Genomic DNA, 27,242 nt, shown 5'->3' on the forward strand with positions numbered 1-27,242 from the left:
GGTCAAAATGGGGGTGCTAGGGTGTCCTGACTCCAGTGACTGAGGATTGGTGGCTAGCCCTTCAGGAATGCCTGGCTCCTGCTGGCCACTCAGGAGGCCCATGCTTGTTCCCCAGTATCCCATATCCTTCTGAGGCGGGCAGGCCCTGCGGGAAGGCTTCCAGCTGCATGTTGGAGCTGGTGCTGCAGGCCTGTTTGCCTAGGTACACTCACTGGGCACCTCCCAGTTACCAAGGAGAAAGCCAAACTGTCAATGACAACAGCTTGGACCAGGTATAGGCACAGACGGTCCCAGAGAGACAAAGGATTGGGAGGGACTGCCCGAGGTCAAGGCTTGGACTTCCCTATAATGGCTGTTGAATCTTTTGAAGCTTAAAGGGAGGGAGGGAGACTAGATACCTAGAGTAGGACGAGAGTGGCCTTGGGCCCTAGCATCCTCTCATTCCGGGCAGGCTACCACGTGCTCTCGGACCTGGTGAGCGTGGAGACGCCCGGCTGCCCGGCCGAGTTCCTCAACATCCCCATCCCGCCCGGAGACCCCGTGTTCGATCCCGACCAGCGCGGGGACGTGGTGCTGCCCTTCCAGAGGAGCCGCTGGCACCCCCAGACCGGACGCAGCCCCAGCAACCCGCGGGACCCGGTGAGGCTGGCAGGCGCCGGCAAGGGGGCGGGACCGAGGCAGGTGCGGCCCTGGGCTCCCCGCCTGGCAGCGCCCGCTCCCGCCCGCGGACACCCGCCTGGCCCGGCCTTCGCTTCCCTGCTCCGCTCCCCCTGACCCCCGCCTCACCCGCCGGTGCCCCCGCAGACCAACGGGGTGACGGGCTGGCTGGACGGCAGCTCCATCTATGGCTCCTCACACTCCTGGAGCGACGCGCTGCGGAGCTTCTCCGGGGGACAGCTGGCGTCGGGGCCAGACCCCGCCTTCCCTCGACTCTCGCAGAGCCCCCTGCTCATGTGGGCCGCGCCCGACCCCGCCACCGGGCGGCGCGGGCACCAGGGCCTGTACGGTGAGGCCGCGGGGACACCACGGGGACGCGGGGGTGCTGGCTCGGGCTCTGCGACATCGGGCTCCCCTTGGTCACGCCTCTCATCTCCTACCCTGTGTCCCCACGCCGGTGCAGCCTTCGGGGCCGAGAGAGGGAACCGCGAGCCCTTCCTGCAGGCGCTGGGCCTGCTCTGGTTCCGCTACCACAACCTGTGCGCTCAGAGGCTGGCCCGCCAGCACCCCGACTGGGGGGACGAGGAGCTGTTCCAGCACGCGCGCAAGAGGGTCGTCGCCACCTACCAGGTCAGCCGGCCCCCGCGCCCGTGACCCACACACACCTGCAGGTCCACAGGAGACTCGGCTCCCCCGCAGAGCTCCCCCTCCTCGGACAACCTCCGCCCAGAAACCCCTCCCCAGAGAGCGGAGGTCTAGGAAAAGCCCCTGTAAAGGGTAAGGAGGCGAGCGCTCTTCCCAGGGGAGATTTTGCTTGGCATTGTTATCTACCTTCCCTGGCCCCCTCCAAATCCCCTGGTTCCAAGGGGGGACAGGCCTCGCTGCTCCTGTTTAAGGTGCTTCTCCAGTGACACCCTCCCCACCCCCCCACTCCCTTCTGGTCCTCATCTCTGCGCCTGAGTCCTCCTTGGGCTCAGATCCATGGAGGCCCCGCCGGCTCCAACGTGCGCCTCGCGTCCCCCTCTCTGACCCTCAGAACATCGCTCTGTATGAGTGGCTGCCCAGCTTCCTGCCGAAAACGAAAACGCCCCCGGCGTACGCAGGTGCGGGGATGGGCAGGGAGGATGTGAGGGCTTTCGGGAGGGTTTTTTTGGGGTGTGCGGTGGGGAGTAGGTTGGGTGGTTTAAAGGCTGAATTCTTCTGTCCTGTGTTCTCCGCTTCCCCCAGGATACCGGCCGTTTCTGGACCCCAGCATCTCCCCGGAGTTCGTGGTGGCCTCTGAGCAGTTCCTCTCCACCATGGTGCCCCCTGGCGTCTACATGAGGTGCCGGAGGGGCTCAAATGCGTGTTGGGAGGGATGTGGTAGTCTATTGAGAAAAATCTGCCCTCAGGAGCCCTCAGGACTGAATTATCAGTCAAGAGTGTCCCTATTCCCCTGGGGGAACTGTGAATAGAGTCGTGAAGAAAAACAATCATTGTTTTTAAAAGATACATTATTTTGGTTTTTAAGCACTTTTACATCCATTCTCCTTAAGACAATGTTGATATTATCCCCCAATTAAAGACCAAGTAATTAAGGTTCAGAGGGTGTCACAAAACCCACAGGTCTAAAGCTCAGATCTTGACATTGCACTGGGAGCATTTTAGCCATAAACACAGGGCCTGGGGCTTATAAGCTTTTGGGAACAGTTCTACAAATGCATGCAATCTGAAGAAAAATATTGGCTCCAAAGTAATTTTTTACAATTGCTTTATTTATTTATTTGTTTATTTATTTTTTGAGACAGAGTCTCACTTTGTTGCCCCAGCTAGAGTGCCATGGCATCAGCCTAGCTCACAGCAACCTCAAACTCCTGGGCTCAAGCAATCCTTCTGCCTCAGCCTCCTGAGTAGCTGAGACTACAGGCATGTGCCACCATGCCCAGCTAATTTTTTCTATATATTTTTCAGTTGTCCAATTAATTTCTTTCTACTTTTAGTAGAGATGGGGTCTTGCTCTTGCTCAGGCTGGTCTTGAACTCTTGACCTTGAGCTATTCAACCGCCTCAGCCTCCCAGAGTGCTAGAATTACAGGCATGAGACACCACGCCCAGCCTACAATTGCTTTATAATGTGAAATTACTCATAGATTAGTTTTTCTTACTCTGGAGTAATCTCTAGGTATGCCTGATGATGGCCAAGAAATAATAGAGAATTGAGTCATCCATAGACAAGTACTTTCAAAAGAACAATTTAAAAATCGTTTAAAATTTATATATATATAAATTATATTTATATATTTAGAGAGAGAGAGAGAGCTCTAGCTCATGCACCAGAGAGTGCACTAGCTATGGAAAGTCAGATTGTCTAGGATCTACGAAGGTCAGGTGGCCTGACCACACACCACCTCAGAGAGGTGATGGCCTGGGGCCCCTGGCTACAGCCTCGGGGACCAGAGCTGATGCCTGACATTAGGACCCTGTGGCCTCAGCCAACACTCCCCTGCTCCTTGCATTTCAGAAATGCCAGCTGCCACTTCCAGGGGATCATCAATCAGAACTCAAGCATCTCCAGAGCTCTCCGAGTCTGCAATAGCTACTGGAGCCGAGAGGTCAGGGCTAGGTGCACGTGTGTGTGCGTGTGCGTGTGTGTGTGTGTGTGTCCGAGAGTGTGTGGTAAAGGTAGGCAGCTGGAATGGGGGGCTGGGGTGATGGGGGCAGCCTGGGACACCTCAGGCACGTCCCTGACAAATGTCTGAGATGACCAGCTAGCTGTACATGGTCAAAAGTCAATCTGCCACCCCTTCGTCAGGGCTGTGGGAGAGACAGTGGGGCCTGTGCAGGTGTAGTTCTGTATTCATTGCTCCCTCGTAGGTTTTTCCTCTCTCTTGACAGCCCTGGGTTACCTGTAGGCCTTGGAATATCCCAGTCATCCCCCACTCCCAAGGAAACTTCCCAGTTAGACACATGCAGGAGGGCAGCATGTAAATGTGTAAGGGGGGCGGGAGGAGAGAGAGGGATTCTGAGAGATTATCAGGGGTTGTCTGTCCATCCAAACCAGGCCAACATAGGTGAAGAGTACTGACCATTAATTTAAATCAAAATCAGATACTTTGTGTAGAGTGTTTATGAGAAGGGAAGGGAGGGAGGAGGAAGAGAAAAGAGGAAGGCATAGAATAAGAATCAGGGAGCTGAGGTGAAAGAAGCCTCCTGGTCTTTCTAATCTGAGTCCCTTGTTATTAAGGGGAGGAAACTGAGTCCAGAGAGGTCCTATGACTTGCCCAAGGTCACACGGCTGGTCAGTAACAGAGCAAGGACCAAGACCTAGATCTTCTAGTGCCTTTGTCAAACGCATTGCCAAGTCTCCTAAGTGAGAAACAAAATTTTAAGGTCTCTTGTGCTTGTAGAGTTCTGTCTCAGGCAGCGTGGACTTTGGGTGGGGACGTCACTCACCCTGTGTGGGGAATCGACCTGCAGGGGAGGAATGGCCCGTCAGTTTGGGAGCAAATAGCAGGCCTGGGTGGGCTCAGGGGACATGGACAATGGGATAGAGGGAGTCTGGCTGCCCAACTTCCGGCCCCATTAGCCACACTGCTCCCCCCTCCCAACTCCCAAAGCACCCAAACCTACAGAGCGCCGAAGATGTGGATGCACTGCTGCTGGGCATGGCCTCCCAGATTGCCGAGCGAGAGGACCATGTGGTGGTTGAGGATGTTCGAGGTGAGGCTGAGGCTGTCCCTGCAGGTTGTGGATCCCTGGCCCCTAGGAGGAGGTTCAATGGGACATTATCCACAGCCAGGCATGGAGGGGTGCCCAGGGCTGGGAGCCTGCACTGTACTCACTGCTGAGAGAGCTTCTGACCCACTGACCATGGCTCCCTCTGTGTGGCTCAAGTCCCCTGAGGCTGGTTAGAGCCTGGGGCCTGCCTAGGTTACAGACTGCTATGGTGGCCCTGAGCTCCCTCAGACTCTCTGGTATCTCATCCCCAGATTTCTGGCCTGGGCCACTGAAGTTTTCCCGCACAGACCACCTGGCCAGCTGCCTGCAGCGAGGCCGTGATCTGGGCCTGCCCTCTTACACCAAGGCCAGGGCAGCGCTGGGCCTGCCTCCCATTACCCGCTGGCAGGACATCAACCCTGCACTCTCCTGGAGCGATGACACTGTGAGGAGGGCTCAGGACCTAAGGGCAGGGTGGGAGGACCAGGGCACATAGTCCCGAGACATGGAAGAGGGGCAGTGAGACATGAGCACCAGAGACAAGCACCTAACGAGAGGGGCAGAGCTCACCTGGGCTGCTTTTCTCAAATTACACACCAGGATGGAGATTACCAGACCAACAGGATTTGGCTTCGGACTCTGATCTTTCAGCTCCAGCAACATTTATTGAGCATCTGTTGCATGCCAGGCACTTACTAAACTATCTTATTTACTCTTTCCAACACCCCCAAGAGGGTACTGAAGGTCCTCGACTTAGGAACAAATTGTGCTTTTTTGCACTGATGTTCAAGCTGCCTTTCAGGAATCAGCTGTTACATCCTGAACCATCACCTGGGCAGGTGGCATTGCCTGCTAGCCAGCAGACCAGTTTGGGCTGCCTCACCATCTTGGCACAGCAGTGTTTCTACAATTGTGTGCCTATTTTATTGCATTTTGACTTTACTATTTCATAAAATTATTGGAAAGTGGAGAATTGGAAGGCCAATAAATAAATGATATGTGCAAGGGGCTTGTAAACTTTATAAAGTCAATATAAAAGCTGGGAGCAGTGGTTGACGCCTGTAATCTTAGCACTCTGGGAGGCCGAGGCAGGGGTGGATCGCTCAAGGTCAGGAGTTAGAAACCAGCCTGAGCAAGAGCGTAGGGCATGCCTGTAGTCCCAGCTACTTGGGAGGCTGAGGCAGAAGGGGATTGCTTGAGCCCAGGAGTATGAGGTTGCTGTAAGCTAAGCTGATGCCATGGCACTCTAGCCTGGGCAACAGAGTGAGACTCTGTCTCAAAAAAAAAAAAAAAAAAAAAAAAAAAAAGAAAAATAAAGTCAATATAAAGATAGGAATCACCAGGCATACGAAAAGTAGCAAATCTTTAGCTTTAACTGGGCCTCAGTGGAATTAAGCTGGTCAAGTGCTTATTTAGATTGTGGAGAAAAGAACTAAAGTAAAGGTCAGGTAGAAAATTGTTGAAGATTGTCTCTAAAAGGCAATGTATAGTCAGGGATTTGACTTTTTAAGACTTTTTTTTAGCTCTAAAGAATAGAAACCTTTTATAACACATCACTCCACATTCAACTTCTGCACATTCCGATTTTGCCCCTTCAACTTCATACCTTTTCAAGAACAAGTTACAAAGAGGATTGGCTGTTTTACTCCAACCTTATAAAATAGACAACTGAATCTGCGAGAGGGTTCCTGTAAATGAGTTAATGCATGTAAAGTGCTCAGAGCAGTGCCTGGGGCATAGTAAGCACTATATAGGAGTGAGTTATTGTTACTGTCACTTATTATTATTATCCCTGGGGCTAATCCCTGGGAGCAACCTCTTTGCCCAACGGGGGGGGGGGGGGTGTGCCAGATCCTCTCACTCACTCCTGCCCCTTCTTGGTTCCAGGTGCTGAAAGCCACAGCTGCCCTGTACAATCAGGACCTGTCCCGGCTAGAGCTGCTCCCAGGGGGCCTCCTGGAGAGCCATGGGGACCCTGGAGCCCTGTTCAGCACCATTGTCCTTGACCAGTTTGTGCGGCTGCGAGATGGTGACCGTTACTGGTTTGAGAACACCAGGAATGGGTGAGGCCTGCCTGGGCCCCTGCCCCCACCTCAGACTCCACCGCAGCCTGGGCCCAGACCTTCTTCCTGGCCTTAGACAGACCCCAGGGGCCCGTAATTCTCTCCCCAAGCTCTCTGGGTCTCTTTCTTCATCTGGGCCCCTGGGCTTGGTGGCCTGCATCTCTCTCCCGCCACAACTGCTCCCCACCTCTCCCACCCCAGGCTGTTCTCTGAGCAGGAGATCGCAGAGATCAGAAACACTTCCCTATGGGACGTTCTAGTGGCTGTTACCAACACGAACCCCAGTGCACTGCAGCCCAATGTCTTTTACTGGCTTGCAGGTGAGTGACCAAGTGGGGGCTGGAGGGGTGCTGGGTCAGGAGCTGCGTCCTTCCTCAGCCATGGGCTTGGCTCAGTGTGGCTGGATGGCAGCCTCCAAGGGGGGAGCGAGCTGTGGTTCTGCCCTTGGGAACTTTGGTTCTGCATGCCAGGGCTGCCACTTGCAGCTGTGTAGGTCCTCCTCTACACAACTCCAGGAGGTGCCCAAGTGAGGGCAGGACTAAGACTCAGACAGACCTGGTGAAGAGGTTCGAATTCGGCTGGCATGTTGTTGGGGCTGAGTGCAACATTAGGAGGGCTGAGTGCAGTGAGCTGTCCCAGCTTCATAGCGGTGATGAGGGGAGTGCTCTGGGTGGTGTGCACATGTGCATGAGAAGGAGAGATGGAGGTTGAGGCTCATTTATGATCCTGCTTGTTACTCAAGGCAGCTCCTTTCCCTCTGCTACCCAAGCACCCCCAGTCCCTTTCTGCTACTCTATCCTCCTCAGTGATCCTGTGCCAGAGCCTGTGGCCCAGCACCCAGGACTCTGGCTTCCTCTGCCTCCCCAGGAGACCCCTGCCCACAGCCAAGACAGCTCAGCACTGAGGGCCTGCCAACCTGTGCTCCCCTTGTCATCCGGAACTATTTTGAGGGCAGTGGATTTGGCTTTGGGGTTACCATCGTGGTCCTCTGCTGCTTCCCTCTGGGTAAAAGTGATGGGCAGAGTGGGGCTGGGTGAGCAGTGCAAGCTAGGGTTTGGGGTGGTCCCATTTATGACAACAAACCACACAGAGTACTACTGTCTCCTGGGGTAGATGAAAGAAATGTTAATAAGGAAGGGACAGGAAAAATGTCTGACCTGCAGAGATGTCAGCCCCAGGGAGAATTGCCTCCCTGTTCTCCTGGGATTCCCCAGGGCTCAGGTTGGCCAAGAGCCAAGAGCCATGGAGAGTTCACAATCCATAGCCATTTGCAGGAACCTGGGCCCGAGGGACTGTCAGAGGCAAATCCTTGCTTGAGAACCAGGACTGGGGCAGATGTAGGCACTGGGGCAAGGGCTTGGTTGGTTGGGACTTAGTCTTTGGCAAGGTTGTATGTGCATTGACCGGCAGCCTGGCAGGGTGAGTCTGGCACAAGGGACTTAATCTCTGGCTGGGAAGGGACCTTAGTGGTAGAAGCAGGGGAGGCAGGGCAGGCATCTTAGATGCTACCCAAAGCTCCCCAGAGGATGCAAAGCAGTCCCCCAGGCACCTTCAGAATTTGAAACAATTGAGCAGACAGACTTGGGAGGTGGGGAAAACAGAGGGTCTTTCCAAGGAATGGAGCTGAGAAAGGAGCTGCTTCCATCCCCCCGGTCTCCCACTTCCCCCTGAGTACCCTCCTGTCTCTGCCCTCCCAGTGAGCCTGCTCAGTGCCTGGATTGTTGCCCGGCTCCGGATGAGGAATTTCAAGAGGCTCCAGAGCCAGGATCGCCAGAGCATCATGTGCGAGAAGCTGGTGGAGGGCGTGGAAGGTGGGCCTGAGGCTGGCAGGGTGGTGGTGGAGAGGACATGGCTCAGGACTGCAGCCACCACCTCCATCCCAGCAGCCTTTCCCAGGGCGGTAGGCAAGGCCAGGGCGGGTGGGAAGAGCACAGCAGCTTTAGGTAGAAGTCGAGCCTGCTGTGCTCCAACCCCCATAGCTCCTCATGAGGAGTCATGAGACCCTGCCTGGATTTCATAGAGTTGCTTGAACTGGAGAATCCCCGAGAACTGCTGATTTGTGGAATTCCAGGCAACAGAGAAGTAGCTAATGAAGGTCCAAAGTTAAACTGAGATTGGAATCTTGGTTCTAGCACTATGGACCACTGGGCCTTAGGCAGATTTTTTAATTTCTTTCTTTTCTTTCTTTTTTTTTTTGAGACAGAGTCTCACTCTGTTGCCTGGGCTAGAGTGCCGTGGCATCAGCCTAGCTCACAGAAACCTCAAACTCCTGGGCTCAAACAATCCTCATGCCTCAGCCTCCCGAGTAGCTGAGACTACAGGCATGCGCCACCATGTCCGGCTAATATTTTTTTTCTATATATTTTTAGTTGGCCAATTAATTTGTTTCCATTTTTAGTAGAGACAGGGTCTCACTCTTGCTCAGGCTGGTTTTGGACTCCTGACCTTGAGTGATACGCCTGCCTTGGCCTCCCAGAGTGCTAGGATTACAGGTGTGAGCCACCGCGCCTGGCCAGATTTTTTAATTTCTTTAAACCTATTTCTTCTTATCTGTATAATAGGAATAATAATCCCACCTACCTCCTAGGTTTATGACTAAATGAAATAGTTCATGCAAAGCACTTGGTGTATGGTGGAGAACACATAGTAAACATTCAGGAAATGATAGTTACTCTTCTTCTCATGGGCTAGAGGCACAGCAGGACTGTCTGGGAGGGGAAGACCCTCAGTACCCCAGAAGGGGACAATGAGTGGTAGAGGCCTTGATCTAATTTCAGCCCTGAGCCAGCCCTCTTCCTCCCAGTGTGCCTGTGGCAGGCCCCAGTTGACCCGGCCCCATTTCTCTCTCCCCAGCTTTGGAATGGCAGGGCCGCAAGGAGCCATGTCGGCCCGTGCTTGTGCACCTACAGCCTGGGCAGATCCGGGTGTTAGATGGCAGGCTCACTGAGCTCCGCACCATCCAGCTACGGCCACCACAGCAGGTCAACCTCATCCTGTCCAACAACCGTGGACGCCGCACACTGCTGCTCAAAATCCCCAAGGAGTATGACCTGGTATGTCCCAGCTGGCCCCTGGCTTCTTGTCCACAGCCATAGCCAGGGAGGCAGCCAGGAGGAGGGGAAAGAGCACTGGGCCAGGAGACAGGGTTTCTGGCGTCTACTCCCTGGCTGCTGGAGCACCTGATAGAGAGAGAGGCTCAGACATCTCTGTCCCACTCTGGGCCTGCAGGATGCCATGCCCTCCAGTCTCTCCTTACTCTGCAGACACAGCCTCTCTGTCTCCTCCTTTTCCAAGGACACCTGGCAGGTCCTAGCTAGGCATCCTTGGAAAAACCTAGGCTCTCTTCCCTGTCCCCTTATTTCAGGATCTAGTGAATTTTTAGAGATTCTGGAAGCAAGCTACATCAGAGGCTGATCTTGGGCTCTGACTCTGCCTGGCTCACAGTTCCCTCCGTCTTTTGGCCTCCCTGCCTTCCCTTCCTTTCTCCATACGGAATCGAGGAAAGACTGACTTTGCACACTGAGCCCCTTTCCTCTTCTGTCAAAGGAGATACAGTGTCTTCTGCAAGGCCATTCGGGCAGCCCCTTTCACATGATCCATGTAAAGCGCCTGGCCTTGGGAGACCTCAGCAAAGGTTGCTCTTGCTCCCACTGCCCTGGCAGGTGCTGCTGTTTAACCTGGAGGAGGAGCGGCAGGCGCTGGTGGAAAGCATCCGGGCTGCTCTGAAGGAGAGTGGGCTGGGCTTCCAGGAGTGGGAGCTGCGCGAGCAGGAGCTGATGAGGGCAGCTGTGACCCGGGAGCAGCGGAGCCACCTCCTGGAGACCTTTTTCAGGCACCTTTTCTCCCAGGTGTGTACAGGGGACCAGATCTGTCCTTGTGCTCTGGTGGCCTTACTTGCGTGAGGCCATGGGGTGACTCCAGGGGACGGCAGAGGCCCAGTGTTCTCAGCTAATAATCAACTCAATCGCAATTTGGGGCAAGTCACCAGACCTTACTGTGAGGAGATGGCCCTGCTCCCATCCCAATCCTGCCCCTGGCTGTGAGACTTCAGGGTGGCGATGCCCAGGAACGGGCTCGTCTGTGTGTGCCACTGCTTGCTCTCCTCGGGGCTGCCCAGGCTTTCCGCCCTCACTCTTCTCAACCTCCTCGAAAGGTTGCAGGGACCCCGGGCGAGACAGGCAGTGTGGGCGCTGTGAGAGTCATGTTCACCCCTCCCTGCGGGAGTGCGGCTGCCAGAGGCCTCCATGGGACAATTGATGTCCACCTTGCAGACTTCTGAGAGCTATTGGCAGATGTGGGGAAACAAGATAGGAAGAAAAATGCAGAGACTTGTGTCCACATTTGGCATGAAAATAAAGGCAGCCTGGGAGCAGAACAGTAGAGTGGAGAAACACGGTAGACAAAAGATAAACACACAGTGACTCAGGAGGCCCAGGCAGGAGAATCACTTGAGCCCAGGAATTCAAGGCTGCAGTGAGCTATGATCACACCACTGCACTCCAGCCTGGGCGGCAGAGCGACCCCACCTCTAAATAAAAGGAAAGAAAGAAAGAGAAAGTATGGTGCCCTCACTGGGAAGACAGTGGGACATGGAGAGAAAGATAGAAAGGAAGATAACTGGTGAGGAATGAGAGCTACCAAAGTGATCCAGGATATAGGTGGTCTAGGAGCTCAGAAAAGATTGTGAGCCTTCAGCCTGGCGTAAGGCTGTGATGGAGGTGAGATTTGGCAATGACTCGAAGTTGGAAAGTTCTGGCTCAGAAGAAAGGAATAGGAAGAACTAAACAGAGGTGCTCCATGGAAGGGCAAAAAATATTTGAGAAGAAGCAGGGGTTGGCTGGCTGGAGGGAGGATTCATGAGGGAAGCTACTATGTCCTCTGACATTTAAGGCATTTCATTTTAAAGTCAATTAATCCTCTTTACAAGTTGAACTTGAGTATGTACAAGAAGAGAGGAACTGTCAGCTGGGTTGACTCCTTGCCCCTGGCCCAGGCAAGACTCAGTTCAGGATCCATCAGGGTTAAGGGACTCCCTGTTCTGGGAGATGAGGGGGCTGCTATATCTTGGGGTGGCTGTCAGTCCCTCATGTTTGCACAGTGCATTCAGCCTCCAGAATATTTTCCACACAGCCTCTCTTGTTGATCTCACAATAACCCCGTGAGATAAGTAGGGCAGGTGAGGAAATGAATCCCAGACAACTGAAGAGACTTGCCTGAGGTCATGCAGCAAGCAGGTGGCAGGGTTGGGACATGAACCCAGGTCTCTTGCCTCCAGCCCCAGGCTCTTTCCGATAAAGCATCTTGTTTGAAGCTGCAAGGTTTACCTCATGACACCATCACCAGGCTTGGACTAGGCACCCCAGTTGACATGCAGGAAAAACGAGTACTGTGGCCTGTGGCCTGCCTGCTTCCTCGAGGTCTCCTCTCTTAGGCTGGGGCCGCCCTTCGGTTGGCTGGAGATGGCTGTAAAGTGAACTCCCAGCCAGGCACGGTGGCTCATGCCTGTAATCCTAGCACATTGGGAGCCCAAGGCGGGAGGATCGTTTGAGCTCAGGAGTTCGAGACCAGCCTGAGCAAGAGCGAGACCCCATCTCTACCAAAAATAGAAAGAAGTTAATTGGACAGTTAAACATATATGGAAAAAATTAGCCGGGCATGGTGGCGCATGCCTGTAGTCCCAGCTACTCAGGAGGCTGAGGCAGAAGGATCGCTTGAACCCAGGAGTTTGAGGTTGCTGTGAGCTAGGCTGATGCCATGGCACCCTAGCCCAGGCAACAGAGTGAGACTCTGTCTCAAAAAAAAAAAAAAAAAAAAAGATAAAATAAATAAGTAAAAATAAAGAGAACTCGCCTTTCCCAAACCCAACTTTTCCTCAACCCAGCTGAAGCTTTGTCTTAGTTACAGCCCTTTTAGATGTAAGTAAGAGGAACCTGCTTAAGCTAGCATTAACAAAGTGTCAGTCAACAATCAGGATACAGAGATATTTTAGGAATTCCTAAGGGAGGACTTCAGCTTGGCCTGGGAGGGACTGGGAAAGGGAAAGCTGTCAGCAAACAAGACCATTCCTTTCTTAGGCTACCTCTGTTTTCCCTGTGCCTCTGCCTTACGCTGTCTCTGTATCTCTGAGCACTTGGAGGAACAGGGTGGTCCACACCTTCTGAGTTTTCGTGTGCTCAGGTCAAGACAGACTCAGGACCTCTTAGTTCCAAGTGTGCTCCCTATCCAGTCAGCTAAGGCAGAGGGCCAGGACTCTGTAGAACAAACATGGCCCCAGGGACCACCATGGGGCTGCCTAGAGGAGGGGCTTCTTGGGCAGACACCTCAAAAGATGGCTCCTACAAGGCTCAACTGGCCTTCAAGTCAAGGAAGCCTTGTCTCCTTTTCTTTCTCCCTCTGCTGCTGCCCAAGTGCAGGTGCTGGACATCAACCAGGCGGACGCAGGGACCCTGCCCCTGGACTCGTCCCAGAAGGTGCAGGAGGCCCTGACGTGCGAGCTGAGCAGGGCTGAGTTTGCCGAGTCCCTGGGCCTCAAGCCCCAAGACATGTTTGTGGAGTCCATGTTCTCTCTGGCCGACAAGGATGGCAATGGCTACCTGTCCTTCCGGGAGTTCCTGGACATCCTGGTGGTCTTCATGAAAGGTGAGGGAGGAGGGAATGATCGTCCAGATATGAGAGGTTGGACAGGGGTGGGGACTGAGGCTTGGAGTCTGGTTAACCTGCCAGAGGTGGGGAAGCACTGGGGCCAGGTCTCCAGCCTTGGCAGACATGTGGGAGTGCCCAGGCAGGGGTCAGGAAGCAGAGCGACCTCTTGCTGTGTCTAGCAGTGGGTCATCACACGGGTGTGGGGCCCCTTCTGGCCAGCCTGGGGTTTTGGGCAGTCAGGCTGGGGCTTTCCTCATGGAATCATCCATCTCCTAGGCTCCCCTGAGGAGAAGTCTCGCCTTATGTTCCGCATGTATGACTTCGATGGGAACGGTCTCATTTCCAAGGACGAGTTCATCAGGATGCTGAGGTTGGTCTCTGGGACAGCCAGGAGAGTGGGCCAGGCCAGGGACTGCCAGGGGAAACAGGGGGATGTGAAGGAGCGAGCAGAAGGATAAAGGTAATCAGGGGCCTCCTCCTTACCCACATGCCCAGAGACTGTTATAATCAGCAGGGAGCTTGGGGTTTGGCCAGCTGGGGCCCTTCCACCTAGGCACTCAAGGCCTAGTGGGATGGTCAGTGGGCCCTGTGTCAGGGCCTGATGGCAACCCTGCCCCAATCCCAGGTCCTTCATAGAGATCTCTAACAACTGCCTGCCCAAGGCCCAGCTGGCCGAGGTGGTGGAATCCCTGTTCCGGGAGTCGGGCTTCCAGGACAAGGAGGAGCTGACGTGGGAGGACTTTCACTTCATGCTGCGGGACCACGACAGTGAGCTCCGCTTCACACAGCTCTGCGTCAAAGGTGGGGCAGCCCGGTAGGCAGGGCTGACTCATCTGTTAGGCACAGTAGGCACAATGCCCACATACTTTTAGGTGTCCACAGAAATGTTTTCGTTTCTTTTAAAATCAGAAGTAAAAAAGAATATAATAATAATGAATATGTAATAATATATCCAACCTGAATTATATTTTTCATAACAATTATAAAATATAATTTTTTAATTATTATTTTATTTTTATGAAGGAAGGGGCCCAAGAAGGCGAAAATACCTAGGGCCTATGAAAGTCATAATGCAGCCCTGCTGGTGGGGCATGTAGGATCGGGATGGGGTAGGGGATGGTGGCTGGAACTCTACTGCCCCTGGCTCCCTGCCAAAACCACCTGTGCCTGGTGCCCAGGCAGGGGGGAGACAGTGTCTCCTAGGCCACAGCTCCACCAGTTGGGCCATCTGGTTGTGGCGGGTGGGGTGATAGCTCTCGTGTTATGTTGCCACTCTGTTTGCTGGCTGAGTGCTCAGTAAGCATTTGCTGAGTACATGAAGACTCAGTACTGTTGCCCTTTCCCCTACTTCCTGCCAGGCCCATGGCTGACTCCAGTGGGTGGGGGCTGGTATCAAAGTGAAAAAGGGGCAGGAGGGCAGGGAGGGGGTCTGTCTGTGGCCTGCTCTCAGCTGGTATGGATTGTTCCTGGGGCATGTTGAGACCAAACCCAGCCCCTCCCAGGATTATAAGCAGGGGTGGGCTGAGCAGCCTCAGTGGCAAGAGGGGCAAGTTAGACGAGATGCAGGTGAGCCTCTGATCAGAGCTTCCCCTGGGGTTAAGTAGGGCTGTGGAGAGGAGACCCAGTACTCTTTGTCTTTCCCAGGCAGCCTGGGCAGCAGGCACTTGGGCCTGAGGGCAGGGGCAAGGGAGGTGCCTGGAAGTAAGTCCAGGCCACAGAGTGCCAGGGACATCCAGCACCTGGGGTGGAGGGTAGGACCAGGCTTGGGGATTTTAAGGATTAAGTAGAAAGTTAGCATGGAGAATTGTTTCATTTTGCTTTTAAATGTTGTTGTACTTCATTGTTTCCTCCAGATTTTATTTTGAAAGATTTTAAGTCTGCAGAAAAGGAACAAGAATAGTACAAAGAAACATCCTTTCATCTTTCACATAGATTTGCCGTTTGTTCCCACTTTGCCACATTTGCTGTTTGCTGAACCATTTGATAGTACAGAAGTCTATTCTTTGTTTTAAACACTCTGATTTCATTCAGTTCAACTTACTTTTGGCCTTGGCTATAGACTAGGGTCGTCTTCAGGCTTGGTCTGGCACTTGAAAGTAACCTGGAGATTCCCAGTCCACCTGTACGAACCTGGATGTGCAGCTCAGTCCTGCCCTGCCCTCCATGCTCAGCCTGACAGGAACAACAGGGTGGCTCCTGGGAGGGTCCCCCCCCCTCCACAATATTTTCCTATGAACATTTTCAAACACAGAAAAGTAAAAAGAATTTTGGTGTGATCTTCCATAGATCTACCACCTAGATTCTACATTTAATTCTTGGAGGTTTTAAGCTGAAGGATGTTAAGCAGAGATTTTGTGGCAGAACTGGCTTAGCAGGCAGGGAACATATAGTTCCTGAACTCTACCCCCTGTAAGCCTGAGTCCAGGGGTGGGACTGAAGGCATTCTTAGGGAAGACTGCTTGGCCAACTTTGTTTCAGGCCTTCTCCCTGCCCACCTATGGCTGGCTCTAGCTTTCACTGGGGATAAGGGCTGAGGCTGGGGCACACAGAGGCAGAGCCTGCACTGGACTGGGACCCTCTACAGTGTCTGAACATGGGAAGGTGGGGGTCTTGTGCATCTGGGCCCTGAGCTTCTCCCTAGCTCAGCTCTGCGTTGCAGGTGTAGAAGTGCCTGAAGTCATCAAGGACCTCTGCCGGCGAGCCTCCTATATCAGCCAGGAGAAGATCTGGTAATCCTCTGTCTGGGAATATTGGAAGGAGTGGATGGGGAGTTGCCATTTCTCTCCCCGGAATGTCTGGGATCGGGGCCACCACTAACCCATGCAGTGCCTTCATACAAATTAGAAAAAGCCCCCCCTCCCCCAGGCAGACACATCCCCGCACCAGGGTAAGCAGAGGGCCTGCAGGATTTCAGCATTCATTCCCTGCCTGGGCCACACGCCCTGGTGAAGGGCACAGGCATGTTCAGTGGCCTTGGCTGGGACCCCCAGGATCTGGCTCACTCTCTCACTGGGTCTCTGTGAGGATCCAGCCATCTCCTTGCTGAGAGCTCTGATCCTTCCGTGGCAGAGTGGGTTTGGAGGCAGACCAGGGGCAGTGGGGGACCAAGTGGCTGGGATGGCCAATGTGCTATTTCTTGCCATTCCTGTCCTAGTCCCTCTCCCAGGGTGAGTGCCCGCTGTTCCCGCAGCAAGGTTGAGACTGAGTGGACACCACCAACACCGAAGTGCCTCATGGACACAGACCCTCCCCAGGAGATTCGGCGGCGGTTTGGCAAGAAGTATGCCTGCCCTTTCCCTTAAGCCCTTTCATCCAACCCTTCAGCGACACACATCCGTCACTTGGAACTATGCTGAGCACTGCAGGTGCAGGCAGGATGAAGAGTTCCTGCCTAAGCACATCACAGTCTGATAGATAGTCTGGCACACGGATAATCACAATGTCCCACTGATGAATGTTATAATACTGGTAAGAGCAGTGGGCTTCCGAACTCAAGGAACTGTCACCTGTGCCTGGGAGGTCACAGAAGCCTTCGTGGAGGAGGTGTCCCTTGAATTTCCATTAAAGGCTGAATAAGGGGCCCAGTGTGAGTTGAGAGCTACACACTGGGAGGGGAGGGGCTATCTGAGTGTGAATGGAGACTGGGGTAGATGGAATGCATTCCCTGGGGTGAAATGACCCCTCAGCAGGTCATTCCTCCGTCCCTCCGTTGACAGTCCCCTTATGGAGTGCAGTACAGCCTTTGGGGTCTGAACCCTGCTTTACCCTGAGTCACTTGGCACCCCTTCCTTGGAAGCAGTGCCCTTCTCTCGCTGTTCCTAAGCTTTGGGTCCCACAGAAGCCCAGACCTAAGGCTTCCTGTCTCCCAGGGTGACATCGTTCCAGCCCCTGCTGTTCACCGAGGCGCACCGCGAGAAGTTTCAGCGCAGCCGTCGCCACCAGACGGTCCAGCAGTTCAAGCGTTTCGTGGAGAACCACCGGCGCCACATCGGCTGCGTGGCCGTGTTCTACGCCGTCGCCGGGGGCTTGTTCCTGGAGAGGGCCTACTGTGAGTGACAGCACTTACCGCAAGCCCGGGCATAAGCGGTAGTCCTGGCGGTGCGGGGCCTACTGGGAGTGAAGGACAGCCACGGGGCGGGGCCTGCGATGAGTGACAGTCTCGGGGGCGGGGCCTACGGGGGGCTGCTCCGGCGACCGGGTGAGCGGAGCCTGCTTGAGTGAAGACCGTGCGGGGAGGCCTGTGGTGGGCGGCGGCCGGCCAGGCCTGCGGTTGGTGGCCGGCGCTCCTGCCCCTGCGCTGACCCCCTCGCCTGCCCGGGCCCTCCGCAGACTACGCCTTTGCGGCGCACCACCAGGGCATCACGGACACCACCCGCGTGGGCATCATCCTGTCGCGGGGCACGGCCGCCAGCATCTCCTTCATGTTCTCCTACATCCTGCTCACCATGTGCCGCAACCTCATCACCTTCCTGCGGGAGACCTTCCTCAACCGCTACATACCCTTCGACGCCGCCGTGGACTTCCACCGCCTCATCGCCGCCACTGCCGTCGTCCTCACAGGCAGGGCCCGGGTGTCCCCGGGATTCTCTCCGTGTCCTCCCACCCGCTGCTGGCTTCCCCTCCTCTGAGAGCCCCTCCTCTGCGCCTGCACTTAACTTTTTGTGTGTGTGTGTGAGACAGGGTCTCACTCTGTTGCCCGGGCTAGAGTGCTGTGGCGTCAGCCTAGCTCACAGCAACCTCAAACTCCTGGGCTCAAGCGATCCTCCTGCCTCAGCCTCCTGAGTAGCTAGGACTACAGGCATGTGCCACCATGCCCGGCTAATTTTTTCTATTTTTAGTTGTTTGGCTAATTTATTTCTATTTATAGTAGAGACAGGGTCTCGCTCTTGCTCAGGCTGGTCTCAAACTCCTGACCTTGAGCAATCCTCCCGCCTCTGCCTCCCAGAGTGCTAGGATCACAGGCATGAGTCACCGCACCCAGTCTACACTTAACTTTAATGTGAGTCTGGATGTCTTCCTTGTAAGGATGGAGTTGGCCGGGGCAGTGGCATGAAGTGAGCCTGGGAGCCCCTGACGGCCCCACAGGTGCCTCTTCCCACACTGGCCAGGGTACCTCACCAGCCTATACCGACAAGTTACTAACACCCCAGAAAGGGTGCACATAATGTGTTATCTTTCCCCAGTGTTTGTGTTTTAAAATATGGCTCTGTGAGAGAAACCAAAGGAATGAACTTCTAATGGTATTGATTTCAGACTCATGTGCTTGTGTTATGGATGGTGTTTAAATGGGGCCTGGGGAAGGACCAGGGTGTTGATTAGAGGTCAGAAGTCCAGCCCACTAGGGTCCTTCTTCAGGCCCCCAACCCTATCTGGCCAGGGTCCCCCACCTTGGGCCAAACAGGTTAAGCACCCCACTGGGATGTCCCCAGCTCACCACCCCATCTGCTCTTCTTCAGTCTTGCACAGTGCGGGCCATGTGGTGAATGTGTTCCTGTTTTCCATCAGCCCACTCAGCGTCCTCTCCTGCCTCTTCCCCGGCCTCTTCCATGACGATGGGTGAGCGTGAGTGTGAGCACGAGCATGTGTGTGTCATGGGAGGATTCCTTGTGAGTGGAAAGAAACAAATTCTTTTGGCCCAGAGGAAAGTGTCACCTTCCAGGTTATGGTGCAGACAGTGTGTAGCCTGGGCCCCCAACCCCAAGTCAGCAGAAGGAGAGACTGGTGGCTAGGTTGGGGTACCTCCCCTGGAGAGTCCTCTCTGGAAGTCCCAGAGAACTCCTCTCAGGATCCTTCCTTGCTGTCCCTCCCACACAGATCTGAGTTCCCCCAGAAGTATTACTGGTGGTTCTTCCAGACCATACCAGGTGAGAGCCCTCCCTGCTCTGTGAATCTCTAGGCCTGACTCTGAGCTCAAGGCTCTGGTTCTGTCTGCCATGCCTCAGCCCAGACACATACACTTAGCTCTCACAGTGAGCCAGGCTCTGCCTTCTGGCCCTGGACACTCCTGGGCAGTGGGAGACTTCGGCTACTCTGCATTCCAATCCTCCTCTCAGGAGCTTAGCTTGTTCCTGGCCTACTCTGGACTAGTCCGGTGGAATGGGAACCCTCCATTCCATGCTCGCCCCAACACACGCACACACACCCCTGCCATGACAGTAGCTTTGAGGAACATTGTGCCCCAGCTGCATGGGGGAGGGATCAGGTTCTTAGTCAAGCCAGATAGAAGCCTCTGCTCCTTGTAGCATGTCTTGACAAGGGCTGTTTAGGGGCATATTCCTAACTCCCTATAATCACCCTTTTTAGAGCTATTAGCTGTGAATCTATTCAAACTCTTCTTGAACCTATTTATATTTTCAGTCTGTTCCCTCCTTGGGGTAACACAGTTTCTATACTAGCTCCTCTCTGTGAAACACAACATAGGTTTTTTATTTTTTTTAATCCTAAAACGATCTGCTTTGAACTTCAGAGGGTGCTTGCTAATTCCTGCACACTGGGATTTAGTGGATAAGGCTGTGTTTATGCTCTCCTCTCCGTTCAGGACTTTACAGGCTTTGGTTAGATCCCTTCTTAACCTTTGCGTTTTCATACTGCTGGGCTCTAATCTTCCTAATTTCTGCCTTTCTCCTTGATCACCCGAGGGACCATTCTCTGTCCTCCCACCCTGCCCTGGCTCCAGTAGTATCCTCCTGTATACCTGCAGCCTGGGATCCCCTGTGAGAAGAGGAGCCTCCCACCAACTTGGGGTTATACCCCAGGGGCTCTGGTGATAGCAGGGACAGTGTAGTCCTGCCAACTCACTGCCAGTGCCAATACTCATGCTGTGTGGCGTGGCAGCAAGTGGAGCAGTGCAGGGACCAAGCCTTGACTCCATGAGGGCAGGACCTGCAATTCCCAGTGCCTGGCCCAAAGGACCCAGAGTGGATGCCCTGTGCATTCATTCATTCAGCACACATTTATATAAGGGCGCTGGTATGCCAGGTCCTTGCACTAGGCACTGGGATTCAGTGGTGAACTAACCTAGCCCTGTCCCTGTTCTCGTGGACCTGAGAGTCAGGAAAGTGACAGACACAAAACAAATGATGACACAGGTAAAAAATGACCGTGGTGACAAGGGCTATGAAGGATGAGTAGGATCTGTTGAAATAAAGGTACTGTGATCAGAGGTGTGGGGGGCGAGGAACAGAGGAGGATGCTGGGACTTTCTTGCCCCCACTTTGGGCAGTGCAATGGAGGGCGGGCCCTGACCCCGGAAGCCTCAGGACAGGCCTCTCTACAAGGCCCTGCTCCTCTGCCCCTCCCCTTCCATGTTCACTCTGCAGGCCTCACGGGGGTGCTGCTGCTCCTGGTCCTGGCCATCATGTACGTCTTCGCCTCCCACCACTTTCGCCGCTGCAGCTTCCGGGGCTTCTGGCTGACCCACCACCTCTACATCGTGCTCTACATCCTGGTGAGGGCTCTGGCTGTGAGCCAGGCCAGCAGGGTACAGGCAGCTCGTTCCCAGGGAGGCCATGGAGGTTGAGACCCGAATTCTCCATCCCCTTAGTTATTTCAAATATCGTCTTCACCTCTTGACATCCCTCTTTGAAGACAGAGATTATATAGGGGCTCTCCAGTAGGCTAACCCCAGCATGCCGCCCTCGGGAGACTGCCTCCCCGGCGTGGGTTTTGCAGTAGCAACACTGCAAGGCTGATCTGCATCCTCACAGACACCCCCACGTCACTCTGCCCAACCAGTCTTTCCCAACTTTGGATGGCTGGTTTTGGCTCCTGAGTGGACTGCCTGCACCTAAGGGAGCATCACCCTTTTTAGAGAAACTTATCTTAAATGAAATGAAAGTTTCTTTAGAGAAACTAAATGAAAATTTCTTTAGAGAAACTTATCTTAAATCTTAAAACTTATCTACCACTTTTGTTCTGCTCTTGCTTTGGGGGGCATTAGCCACACCACCCAGCTAAGTGCTATCTATACAGTAAATGAGCTTGTCTAAAATGTGTTCAGTTGGATTGCTGATGAAATGGCTTTTTATGACTTTACTTAACCCCTTCTCCTTTAACTTTGGCTCCTCCCTCCCTTCCTTCCCATTCCCTCCTTGCTCCTGTTCCCTTCACCCTCCCCTGGGTTTCTCATCCTGAGCTGACACTGTCCCTGTGTTAAGGCTCTGTCTGCCTTCCTTACTCATGAACACAGCTTCCCAAGGGGCACTCTGAGGGCCTTGCTGGGAAGCTAAACTATGTCCCAAGGCCCCAGCTGCCTCCACCAGTTGATGGCTTGGCTGCCAGCATTCAAGGAGCCCAGAGCCTGTATGGCTGCCCTTTTGATTTCCAGGCTGCAGGCAGAACTGCACACAGGTGTCTCCTTTGTCCTGAGACAAAGAAAGAGTACACCTTTGCCCTAGTCAGGCTGGCTCCTGTGGTCTGACCTGCTTCCTCTCAGGCGCAGTTCTGTCCTCACTGAGAAGTAAGAAGGTCTATTTCATCTTGCCTGTGGCTCAGCATTTCACGGTTCTGAAGATGACTACTCAGCTTTGGCTTAGGATGTTTTCTAGCACTGATGATGTTTGTTTCCAAAGAAATCTCTCCCTTCTTTGGAAGCTGTGGCTAATTTACCCCTCCCTCCTCATCCTCCCAGTCATGGGTGGAGCCCTAGCATCCTGGGATGCTGCTTCTGTTCAGGGTGGAGATGATGTTCCTCTTCCTGGTGTGATAAAGCAGCTTCTTTGAACGAGATGGGACACCCAGAAGAGTCGCCAGCCTGGCTCCCTGAGACCACGAGCCCTTTCTGACTTAGCTCTGGGTTGTGGGCATCACTGGGATTCCAAGCTGCCCTTCCTGCCAGCAGGAAAGTCAGTGGCTCAGAGAGGCGCAGGCCTCTATGCTGGGTGGTCCTCGCCTGGCAGCTTGGGGGCATCTGTCCTCAGGAGAGATCAGGGCAAAAGCATCCTCTTCCTTCCCACTTATCCCAGGTGTGGCCGTTGACTTTGGGCACAAGTTACAAGGACCCCAGTGTAGAGCGGACCCTGGGGAAGGATGTCCAGGGCCCTGATCCAGGCTGCAGAGGGCAGGGCTAGCACACCAGAGGCTGAGCTGGCTGGCTGCCTCCACCACCCTGGCCCCTCAGCCAACCAGGAATCTGCAGCAGCTTTGTGGTTTAAAACTAAAGCCAACACAAAATGGGGTGTATAAACAGAGAAGTGTGAGGTCACCCTGGCATTGTACTCAGCCTGGTTGGATGCTCAGAAAGCCTTGGGGGTGGGCGTGTACTCCACAATGAAAGAGGAGCTTGGGGAAAGCAGAGCCAGTTCAGAGAAGAGCTCAGAGAGGTTTAGAGGTTTATGTCAGTCTCATGGGGAAAGTTTCAAGAATTTGGGAATACTCAGCTGGAGGAAGGCATTTCTGAATGAGGGACAAGAGTTCAGTTTAACACATATCTATTAGGGTCTACTATATACTAGCTCTGTGTGAGCCCCAGCAGTGGAAGGGGAGACTCTAACCCCTACCTCAGGAACTTAGGATCTGCTGCAGAGATAAGTGCCGCATGCATTAAATGACCAAGTTAACACGCAATACACGAGTAATTGCTGAGTGGGATGTGCCAAACAGTAAGTTATAGGAGCTTATCGAAAGGTGTTTCACTTGGGCTAAACTGGTTAGGGTAGACTTCGGGGAGAAGATGGGACTTGGGCCAAGACTTTGGGAGGGATAAGCTAAGCTTTGACAGGGCAGAGTGGAAACTGAAGAGCAACCCAGGTAGAAGGAAGGGTGCGGGCACCAGTGCAGGGGTGGGAATGGTGATACAATACTCAGGGCAGAGGGGACAGTCCTAGCTATGGATGGCCACAGGGCATCAGGTGGTGGCAGGACATGCTGAGGAGCTGTGTGGCTCGGTGGAGAGGCCACAGCACATGGCAGAGCATAGAAAGAGAAGAGCAGGCTTGGGCAACACCCATGACTGGGGGTGGCAGAAGGAATGGAGTGAGTGGAAGAGGTGGAAAGCAAGTGGCTCAAGAGACAAAGAGGGAGAACCAGTAGAGCACTGTTGCAGAAGTAGCCGAGATGGGGCGGTCACTAGTGCCGCAGGCTGCCAAGAGTGAAAGGGAACACAGTCTGAAAGGAGACCTTGGGGTTTGGCCATTTGTGGGGCTGGGGTGAGCCTTCAGTGGGCTGGTCCTAAGGAGAGGTGGAGGTGGGAGCCAGACTGACCCAGACTCAGGAGCAATCAAGTGGGAAGAAGGGACCAAGTAGTGTCTGACCACATTAGACAAGCTTTTTAGGGAAAGGTCCAGAGCTGGATGATACCTGTCAGTTATTTCATGGAAAGGGGGGACAAGTTAGGTGTTCTTAGCCTCCAAAGGGAGAGATCAGCTGGGAAAAACTCCTTTCCCCAACAGTTACTGAGTGCCTACCATGTGTCAGGTGGAAACTGCTAGCAGCTGGGAGTATAGTGGCAAATAGTCCCCACCTCTTCAGCCCAGTGGGGGAGACAACAGTAAACATGTAAATAAATAATTTACATTGCATTTATTACATGTAAATAAATAATAACAATTATTTCAAGCAAATAATTATGGATGATGACAAATGCTCTGAGGGAGTTAGCAGGCAGATGTGACGGACAGGACTGAGGGAAGGCCTGTGGAGGTGGTGTTTCTGCTGAGACCTGAGAAATGAGCTGGAGCAACCAGGGGAAGGGCATCCCAGGCAGGGGGAACAGCAAGGGCAAAGGTCTGGGAGTAGAAAGGACTTGCCAAGCTCGAGGAACAGGGACAGGGACGGGGAGATGGCTGGCAGGAAGAGGTCAGAGTGCTGCATTGTACTGCAGTGGGAAGGCCACTTAACCCTTTTAAGCTGGGGATGACATGATAAAATGAACTTTAAACAGTGGAAGTAGGTCTTGCTGCATGAGTCCAGGTGAGAGGCAACATGGCTTGGTCTAGGGTGGTGTCAGGAGCTGGCAAATAGTCTCATTCCTTGTAGAATGCTTTGGAGGGTGGAGTTGGGAGTAGCGAGGTCTGGGAACCTGGAAGGAGCATAGTCCCTTAATGAGGTGGGGTTGGCTATACCAGAAGGGAAGGATGCAGGGCCTAAAGCCTGAGCTGGCCTCATACCCTGTTGTGGGTGCCACTGTGTCTGAGCCGAACTCTCTCCTCTATCCAGCTCATCATCCACGGCAGCTTTGCCCTGATCCAGCTGCCACGTTTCCACATCTTCTTCCTGGTCCCGGCACTCATCTATGGTGGGGACAAGCTGGTGAGCCTGAGTCGGAAGAAGGTAGAGATCAGCGTGGTGAAGGCGGAGCTGCTGCCGTCAGGTACCAGCCTGGAGGCTGTCAGGGGACCAGCTTGGTGGCACTGAGGGAGATGACAGGGCAGGGGCAGAGCCTGGCCCAGTGAGGTGGCTGGGCCTGAGGTGGTAGGGACGAGGAAGCTGGCAATAAGAGCTCTTTGTCAGGAGACTTGAGGCTCTCATCACAGAAAGTGGGGAAGCCCAGGCCAGGCTGCCCCTTGCCCTGCTGGCCACCAGCCCCAGGGCTGCCCAGCCCTCCTCAGGGTGAGCTTCTGATGGGGGGAGCCTTCCCTTGTCATATTCCAGAAGCAGAGCTGAGGCTGTGTGTGTGTGGGGGGGGGGGACTCTCTGGAGCATTGTGGGAACAACCCACATTGTTGCTGGGTTCAGGGCAGCAGCTTCCCACCCACCATCCCTCCCCAGGGGTGACTTACCTGCGGTTCCAGCGGCCCCAGGGCTTTGAGTACAAGTCGGGGCAGTGGGTGCGGATCGCCTGCCTGGCTCTGGGGACCACCGAGTACCACCCCTTCACGCTGACCTCCGCGCCCCATGAGGACACGCTCAGCCTGCACATCCGGGCGGCAGGGCCCTGGACCACTCGCCTCAGGGAAATCTACTCACCCCCAACGGGTGACAGATGTGCCAGATACCCGAAGGTGCCCAGACCCAGGCCACCTGTGCCACCTGCTCGCACTGCCCCTTAGCAGGCTTTGGCCCTGCAGCACCAGACTCCCCACGGTGTTCCTCCCCTCCCCCATCTGGAGATTGGTTGTTCCAGATAATGCCACAGCCCCCCTTTCCCCGTCACCCCACAAACCTTTCCCTGCCTCTCATTTCTGGTTTCAGAACTATGGTGGTGGCCAAGCTTAACCCAAACCCACTGCCCTCCCTACAGCTGTACCTCGATGGACCCTTTGGAGAGGGCCACCAGGAGTGGCATAAGTTTGAAGTGTCAGTGCTGGTGGGAGGGGGCATTGGAGTCACCCCCTTTGCCTCCATCCTCAAAGACCTGGTCTTCAAGTCATCAGTCAGCTGCCATGTGTTCTGTAAGAAGGTGAGTATCCCCTTCCCCCAGCCCGTGGCCCCTTCCTACTGATCACGGTGCCATCCGTGCCCCTCTCTCCTATCTCTGTTCCTGGCCTCCCAGATCCGGGCAAGGGCAAGTTGGCCTGAAACCCAGGTGGGTGGCAGGTGAGAAAGTGTCAGGATATCCCCAGACCCCGAAGGACAGAAGTGGCTTGCTGATGCTTCCAGCCTCCTGCCTCGTTTACAAAGGCACTTCCCTCAGTTATGGGGTGTTCCATGTAGGATTTGCTTCTGGGAGTCCCTGCAGGCAGGGTTGGAGGGGGATGAGAAACCCATTCCCTCTTATAGAGCAGGCCAGCAGCACTTGGAGCATATTGGGCTGGGAGAGGGAAGGGCACACTTGGGGTGGGGCACAGGTGAAACTGGCTCACCTTCCAAGTGGAAGAGGAGGGGAAGTGACAAGGCAGGGCCGGTGGGCCGGGCTGGCCCCAGGAACACAGCCCAAGCCCGCAGGCCCCTCCACACTGGGTCCCTTCACCCCAGCCTAGACCTGGTGGCAGGCCCCTGCTCGCCTCCCTGGGCCTGGTAGGTGAGTCAGGGGTGCCGGAATGCGGCGGGCAGAGGCCCAGCCCATGTGGTGTCAGCACTCAGAGGGTGACAGCTCCCCTCCTCTCCTCTGCCCACACCAGCTCTGCCTCTGCTTCTTAACCCACACAGCCCTGCTTCTCCCCCTCAGAAGTGGGAGAGGGCTCCCCCACAAGGCAGCTTCCAACCCCTGGTCTCTCTAGAGCCCATTCCCATCTGCCCCAGGCAGCTGGCTGGGTCTTCCCTGAGGCTGCTCTGTGAAATGTCCCTCGGCCTCTTGGTCCTCACAGCCTGAGCAGGGCCCACTGGAGTGGCAGGACAGGCCCAGCTAGGGAAAGCTGCTTCCCACCCGAGGGCCCCTCAGCTCTTTCCTTTCACACAGCCTTGGGCTGTCACTTCCACCTGGAAGTGCCTCTGGCCTCAGAGCCTGGCCCTGTGGCCCACACACTCCATCTCCGTGGGCTCTCTGGGGAGGGGCACGAGCTGGTTGAGGTCAGAAGAGTTCTGTTGCTATGGGGACCCCTGGGACCTAGGAGGACTGAGTCGAATAGGTCTTGAGCTCCAGCTGTGTGTCCCCAGATCTACTTCATCTGGGTGACTCGGACCCAGCGGCAGTTCGAGTGGCTGGCTGACATCATCCGGGAGGTGGAGGAGAATGACCGCCAGGACCTGGTGTCTGTGCACATCTACATCACCCAGCTGGCCGAGAAGTTCGACCTCAGGACCACCATGCTGGTATGTCGGGGCTGGCCAGGCAGGGCAGGGGGGCCACCGTCTGTACTAGGAGTTGACCCTGGCTGTACCTGGCTGGACTATCTTCCACCCCCTTTCCCTAGTACATCTGCGAGCGGCACTTCCAGAAGGTGCTGAACCGGAGTCTGTTCACGGGCCTGCGCTCTGTTACCCACTTTGGCCGCCCCCCCTTTGAGGCCTTCTTCAACTCCCTGCAGGAGGTCCACCCACAGGTCAGTCCCACCCTAATCAAGGTTCTGTTCACCTTTATCACCTGGGGTCTGAGCAAATCTCCCAAACCTGCTCCATCAGGGAAGGAGTCGGCTGCTGATGAGAACCCATGCTCTGGGAGATTGGTGAGGTGATGGAATGGAGAAGGATAGGTTGGGGTCATCCAGAGGTGCTCAGGGAGGAGGCAGGCAATAGGCACTTGCCCCCTCTGGAGCCACGATGCATCATCCAGAAGGAAGAGCTCAATAAAACCGAGGGCTACCCTCACCATTAATACTGAGCCAGCCCTCCCCTAGACTCTGAGCTAACCTTCACCAGAGCACTTGGC

The 27,242-nt window shown here is 54.6% G+C and overlaps 1 protein-coding gene across 1 annotated transcript in view; it reads left to right on the plus strand.

Annotated features, from left to right (window-relative positions):
• The window catches only part of DUOX1 (dual oxidase 1), a 33,479-nt gene that overhangs the window by 5,190 nt on the left and 1,047 nt on the right, over positions 1-27,242 (plus strand). Inside the window, exons 5-33 of the mRNA XM_012766708.3 lie at positions 452-639; positions 805-1,006; positions 1,121-1,287; positions 1,694-1,760; positions 1,885-1,981; positions 3,157-3,247; positions 4,253-4,355; positions 4,625-4,797; positions 6,240-6,415; positions 6,617-6,735; positions 7,283-7,420; positions 8,113-8,226; positions 9,269-9,468; positions 10,078-10,263; positions 12,829-13,054; positions 13,334-13,427; positions 13,683-13,858; positions 15,717-15,786; positions 16,212-16,337; positions 16,927-17,105; positions 17,387-17,617; positions 18,514-18,613; positions 18,872-18,921; positions 20,377-20,504; positions 24,212-24,365; positions 24,764-24,996; positions 25,236-25,394; positions 26,531-26,686; positions 26,788-26,916. Coding sequence (XP_012622162.1) covers positions 452-639; positions 805-1,006; positions 1,121-1,287; positions 1,694-1,760; positions 1,885-1,981; positions 3,157-3,247; positions 4,253-4,355; positions 4,625-4,797; positions 6,240-6,415; positions 6,617-6,735; positions 7,283-7,420; positions 8,113-8,226; positions 9,269-9,468; positions 10,078-10,263; positions 12,829-13,054; positions 13,334-13,427; positions 13,683-13,858; positions 15,717-15,786; positions 16,212-16,337; positions 16,927-17,105; positions 17,387-17,617; positions 18,514-18,613; positions 18,872-18,921; positions 20,377-20,504; positions 24,212-24,365; positions 24,764-24,996; positions 25,236-25,394; positions 26,531-26,686; positions 26,788-26,916 — 4,232 coding nt within the window. The remainder of the gene's footprint in view (positions 1-451; positions 640-804; positions 1,007-1,120; positions 1,288-1,693; positions 1,761-1,884; positions 1,982-3,156; positions 3,248-4,252; positions 4,356-4,624; positions 4,798-6,239; positions 6,416-6,616; positions 6,736-7,282; positions 7,421-8,112; positions 8,227-9,268; positions 9,469-10,077; positions 10,264-12,828; positions 13,055-13,333; positions 13,428-13,682; positions 13,859-15,716; positions 15,787-16,211; positions 16,338-16,926; positions 17,106-17,386; positions 17,618-18,513; positions 18,614-18,871; positions 18,922-20,376; positions 20,505-24,211; positions 24,366-24,763; positions 24,997-25,235; positions 25,395-26,530; positions 26,687-26,787; positions 26,917-27,242) is intronic.

This window comes from Microcebus murinus, chromosome 6 (assembly GCF_040939455.1).
Source record: "Microcebus murinus isolate Inina chromosome 6, M.murinus_Inina_mat1.0, whole genome shotgun sequence".
Classification (NCBI taxonomy): Eukaryota; Metazoa; Chordata; class Mammalia; order Primates; family Cheirogaleidae; genus Microcebus; species Microcebus murinus.